General features: G+C 43.0%; 1 protein-coding gene across 1 annotated transcript; it reads left to right on the top strand.

Annotated features, from left to right (window-relative positions):
- The first annotated feature begins 2,044 nt into the window (after nucleotides 1–2,044).
- Nucleotides 2,045–3,377, top strand: LOC123106538 (uncharacterized). The gene has a single exon (XM_044528673.1). The coding sequence runs from the start codon at nucleotides 2,191–2,193 to the stop codon at nucleotides 2,800–2,802; it is 612 nt and encodes a 203-aa protein (XP_044384608.1). The 5' UTR covers nucleotides 2,045–2,190; the 3' UTR covers nucleotides 2,803–3,377.
- Nucleotides 3,378–6,127: the final 2,750 nt, after the last annotated feature.

The raw sequence follows: 6,127 nt of genomic DNA, 5'->3' as shown, positions 1-6,127 counted from the left end.
TCACGTGTTTTTATTAAATTACCCAGGACAAATTTCAAAATGTTTGTACCATTTTCAAAAAAAATATTTACACATTTAAAAACCATGAAATGTAAAAAAATGTTCACATTTTTTTCGAAACTGTTTATGACCTATAAAAAATTATTTGTACCATTCAGAAATTTTTCATGACACGTAAAAATAGTTCAGGAAAACGAAAAAAAATGATAACACAGTTTATTAAAAAGAATCACTCTTCGTGTTACAAAAAACATACTTTTTAAGTAAGTGGAAATAAACATAAGTAAAAAATAAATTAAAAATTAAAAATAGAAGTAAAAAACGAGAAGGAAAACAGAAATCAAGAAAAATAAATAAAGAAAAACAAAATAAAAATAAAGAAAATTAAATAAAAGAGATGGAAATAAGAAATAGAAAAATTAATGTGTAACGAAGAAAATGAGAAACAAAAAAAGAGGATAAAACCAGTGCTATAGAGAAACAAATGGCAAAAACATATCGTAGGCCACCAAAAAACCCAAGAATAGAGAACCACTAGAACTAAATCAGTGGGTCGGCCCACCTCGGAGCGTTGTAGGTGAGTGCTTATTTTTATCTTTGAGGTATTGCCATCGTTGTTGTTTATATTTCATAAAAAACAAGGATACATCGTTTGATAACACATCAAATAGTAAATCACGATTCTGACCGCCAAACATTAGCTTGCGAGTCCTCCGATTTACTAGCCAACACATCAATCACCATATTGCCTTCCCTAGGACAGCAATAAAAACTAACTGGATTAACATTGCGACACAAGCACTGGCGGAGGACCCCGGTGGGCGAGGGGTGGCAGCCGCCATACCTTGATGCGGTGCAAAAGAAAATGTATACCTACGCATAACGTGCTATCGGCTGGCTGGCTATACTCGTTGCCTCGTTGACTTGTCGTATCACTAGGAAAGTCACTGTTTACTGGAATGGGCCACGCAGACACATGCCCATGAGGCCTTGAACCACCGATACTGAACCGATCGCCCCACCCCGCATGAAGCCAGCCCAGCGACCCAAGATGCACTCCGGCGCACGCAACAACCCTAGCGAAACCTTCATGTTTTCGAGGATGTATCTGGTGCACTGAGGTAATTGGTGCTACCGGTGCACCGGTCCTCCATTGCACATTCAAAAATATGAAAAAAAATCCGGAATAAATTAGTGCATTAGAACAACATCAATGTATGTCGTCATAAAAATTTAAATCAAAATTTGAGGCATTGTCCGAGATTAAAAAATGACACATTTGACAATCAATAGTACATAACACAAGTTAGGCTTTAGTTTTGGCCCATTAGCACATTAATGTCAAATTTTTCATTTTTGTATCTCGGGCAATATTTCAAATTTTGATTTGAATTTTGTGACAAGATACTTTGATGTTGTATCAATACACGAATTTTTTTTCCAAATTTTTAAAACAGTTTTGAATGTGCAACGGGGTCCGGTGCACCGGTAGCACCAATTACCCTGGTGCACCAGATACGTCCCCGCGGCGTGTCGCCACACCTAGAAATTTTTTCGTCCTCCGCCACTGGACACAAGAATGTGCATTCCTTGTAGATTGCCGCAACTGGTCTTAGCGAGTTTCTGACATTCTGCATCACATTAATGACCTACATGCATTCAGTTTCGACCAAATGATTGTTGCATCCAACGTCACTCGCCAAAATGAGACCGTCCCTGTGCCAACGGGCCTCCGCCGTCACTGCAAAAAACGTCTTGTATGTAGTCACAGGGGGAGTGCTATAGAGCATAGAACAGTGCTTTTGCAGTTGTTTGTTGTAGATGAGGTTTATACCATGTCACCATGTATCATGTATCATGATTAAACTTCAATTCTGGTGTTTTAAAAAGAGAACAAAATAAATACTCACAATCACGAACATGGCATGGCCCAACCGAACCATCAGCTAACCCCTCTCTCCCTCCATCGCCATTGCTAACACCTTCAAGCACTGGTCAGCAGTCAGCTCCCCAACAAACACTGCATGCATGTATGCGTGTGCAGCGTGCAACTACAAACCATAACCTAAACCTCCCCATGAGCTGTACATATACGGCCTGGAAGAGCCCGGCAATGCAGCACCACGGACAAGGCGTACCACCGGCGAAGAGTTCGACGTGGCGTGACGTGACGTACCACCGACCTCCACGATGGTCGACCGCCACCGCGCCTTCGTCGCCGCCGCGACGCTCTGCCTCGTCTTCGCCCACGGCATGGCCGCGGCGCGGCCGCTGGATGGGGACCAATTTGCCGGCGTGGCACCGGCGGCGGCGGCTGCGGATATGGCGATGGACGTGTCGGCGGCGTCGCCGGATGGTTCTGCCACGTGGGAGCGCGGGGACGAGGCCCTCGGCGCCGGGAAGTGGCTGCCCCTGCCGCTGCCGACCGCGCTGACCGGCGGCCTGCGGTTCCCGGGGGTGTTCCAGTTCCCTGCGGCGACCGTGGGCGCGTCCATGCCGTGGATGGCCGGCGCGCCGCCCGCGCTCGCCGGGCCGGGGATGCCGGCGCTCGTGCCGCCGTACGTCGGCGTGACCCGACAGGAGCAGCTCAGCGTGTGGGCCTCGCTGTTCAACCCGTTCCGTGTCAGGCCGAGGGTGCCGGCCCAGCCGTCGTCGGTGCCGGCGGAGCCCAGGGTCCCCGCCGTCGCCAGCGCAGGGCTCGACAGGACGACGACGGTGGACCAGCCGGCCGGCGGCGCGCAGATCGGCGAGCCCAAGTGGGGCGTCTTCTTGGGATCCGCTACTCCAAACAACAACGGCTAGCTTAATTGAAAAACAAAAAAACAAAAGCGAAACTCTGAAAATGCTACTTTTAAAAGCATTTTAAAATCATTTTTTTACAAACATTGACAAAAAGTTTCAAGTACTTGCAAAAATTTGTCATGGCAACGAGTGCCACCATGACCAGAATTGCCACTCTTGCCGCCACTGGCTTAGCTTAGCTCAGCTATGCTGCTTCTAGTGCTGTGACATTGTCAGTGCAGTGTCTCCTTTGGTCTGCTCTGTTTCTACTTAGTTTACTCCACTGGCTTCATCTGCGGGGTCAAGAAGGAAGAAGAAGCAAAGGAGGAGAGTTTGCAGCTAGCTAAGATGGCACGAGAAACTTTATATGATGGTGGTGAGATCTTACAAGAGAAGATTTCATGATTTCTTCCAAGTAGAAGGATTATGTACTACTAAAGTAAGCCTCCTTGTATTTTCTTGACGTGGGCAGTTTGCTGTTTGCTTTGTGCCAAAACACCTCACCTGATGAACAAATGTGAGGAGTTTGGAGCTAGAGGAAGGAAACATGCGATAAAACAGGGTACTTTCTTTGAAGGAAAAGAAGATTAATTAAATTAAATTAACCCAAGGGGAGACATGTCCTGTGTATATAGATCAAATAAAAGTGCAACGCCAAGGGAAAACCACCTTTTAGAAATACACAGTTTAGTTGTCTTCATGGAGCTTCCTTTTCGAAAAAAAGTTGTCTCCATGGAGCTTAGAGAGATATACATGCTTTTTTGGATTAGAGTACTAAATCGACTGCTTCGCACAAGTTAAAGTATCACAAACGCATTTTAAACTTAAAAATAGTTCAAATGTATTATTAAACTCAAGCTAGTTCAAATGTATTATTAAAGGCAAGCTAGTTCAAATGTGCCATTAAACCCAATCTGAACAAATATTTAAACAACCACCATTCATACAATTTTGAACATATATGTTCTTCATTATGTTCGGAAGAACACCCTTGCAATGTTCACCAGCAAAATCAAGAACAGCACTAGTTTGGCAAGAAGTGCATCTACTTGTAAAGATAGAATAACTTTTGTTTTGTTTCAACAACATAACTAAATAGCTCAGCATGTTTTTTGTAGTTTCTTTGAACATATCATCTCTTTTGTCATCGATAATGTTATCAAGTTGAAAAATTAAGACCTATCAAATTCACATTTTAAACATCACCAGAAAAAAACATAGAAAATAGAAGCTATTTGTTCAGATTGGGCTAAGCTAAATGCAACATATTCATTTATATTAAGTAGTATTATTTTTTGCAAATCATTTGTGGGGACCATAACATTAAATTCATTTTTAAAAATACATTAAAATATGAAAATGATGATATCATGTTTGTTGAGATATTAGGCAAGACTAAATTAAACATGTAATATTTAGATAAACTACTATTTTTATTTTGGGAATTGTTTGTGTGGCCCATGGCACCTATGGCTCCCGCACTAGATTCCAATGCCAAGTGCACGAGTTGAAATTTTTGCCTTTTGTAAGTAAATGACCATAAATGTGTGGTTTCCTGGGAGGTAAAACTGAAGTTTGCATAAGTTGATAAGGCAATGACTTGTATAGTCCATGTGTTATATTAAGAAATAAATGGTTAAAAACAGAAATTGTAGCCGCAACCACCTATGTACAAGCTTCCTTTCTGAATATCATTTACCGGAGTGATCACCGCAACCCATTTGGTGTCACGTGCAAGTAGCCTCTGAATCCCAACCAAGTTATAGACGCATCCCCTTGTGTCCTCTGCCTGCAGAGCAGCTGTGCTGTTGACGCATCCAATCCATGACATGACCAACATAATCAATTCCAGCAAGAATACAAGATCACCCGCCCCTCCCTCCAAACACTCACCTCATCGCCCTGTTCCCTTTGACATTGATCATGATTCGATGAAATAAATAAAGAAATCAAGAAACCTAAAATATATTCTGATAAACAAGGGAAGATAACGCAGTAGTGCATCCATGCTAAGCGGGCAGAACACATGTTGAAAACCAGTGCGAGCGAAATAAACCCAAAAAGGGGAGTTGTTTTTTTTTCTTAAAAAACAATAAAATCTTATTTTGGCAAGGTAGTAGTGGCAAGCGAAAATAGCATATGGTTAACTTCTATTTGAATTCATGAACTTTTTGAAATATATTGTTTGACTTCATGAACATTTTTGAATTCATAAACTTTTTTTTAAATTGTGAACATTTTTTTAATTCCTGATTTTTTTTCAAATCTACCAAAAATCGAGAGCTAGTTTTCTTAGCCAACAACAGCGAGAAGCTAGCGAAAAAATTGAAGTAAGGCAAGAGCTAGCCTGCAAGCAAAGTAGCTACCTTAGATAGCGTGGGCCACGGATCCCCTAAAAAGAGATAGTGGGCCACGGCCGCGAAGCTAGAGATACAATAGATCTTAGAGTATCGATCCATTTTGATCATCTTTAATAGCTCACTGAAAAAATACCGTTTAAGGGGGACTTGAGCCAAAAATAGCCCTTCAACAACTCCTGTAAACTCGGTTTTTACTGGATTCCATATATCTTTCCAAATTTCCTTCATGTTTCTCGGAAGATGACCCTTCCCGTATAATCTGCCTGCCCCCCCCCCCCCCTCTAAAATTTCATGGGAGGAGACCCTCGTGCCGCCGCCCGCTCCGCCTCAGCTACCCCCGCCTCATGTCGTGATTCTAATTCTGACAGTAGAATGGGAGGGGGAGAATGGAGCTTGATCTAGCGAGACGCAAATGGGTACACACGAGGAAATATGCAGGTTCAGACCCCTCATGGTGGAGGTAAAAGCCCTATGTCATGTACTCATGAGGAGTGTTTCTCCGTGTATACTTTTGAGATTAATAAGGTGTCTGACTAAGAATGAGAGAGTGAGAGCGAGAGGACCACCCCTATCTAAGTGGTGGAGGGCGGCTTATAAAGAGTGCATCACCCCCTTCATCTCCTACGTTACAAGGGAATTATGATAGTCATTATTCATGTCCACTATAGAAAGTAATGGACGCCTTTGGCTGTTGCGCTTCTCCTACCCGAGTGATGATCCACCCGAGTGCTGCTCATACGTGTCTGTCTGAGTGGATTTATGCCGCGATGTCATTCGATTGACCAGAATCTCTTGGGCTTTGGTTGATGCTTTGACATGTTTAAGTAGTGGACATAGGCCCCTCCACGAGGTATAGACCATTGTAGGCCTACCTCATTTTTAAGTAGCGTGTGCGTGCGTGCGTTCATAGAGTTGGGTTTATGATATAGGGGAAAATCCTAGGTGGTCTGATGTTTACAATGGGGTAAGGAGGGGCGAAATAGAAA

Source organism: Triticum aestivum, chromosome 5A (assembly GCF_018294505.1).
Source record: "Triticum aestivum cultivar Chinese Spring chromosome 5A, IWGSC CS RefSeq v2.1, whole genome shotgun sequence".
Taxonomy (NCBI): Eukaryota; Viridiplantae; Streptophyta; class Magnoliopsida; order Poales; family Poaceae; genus Triticum; species Triticum aestivum.
Note: the sequence above shows the minus strand (reverse complement) of the source record. Positions and strands in the feature narration are given on the sequence as shown.

Excerpts from the sequence above, each read along its gene's own strand:
- LOC123106538 (XM_044528673.1), top strand. The coding sequence starts at position 2,191 with ATGGTCGACCGCCACCGCGCCTTCGTCGCCGCCGCGACGCTCTGCCTC.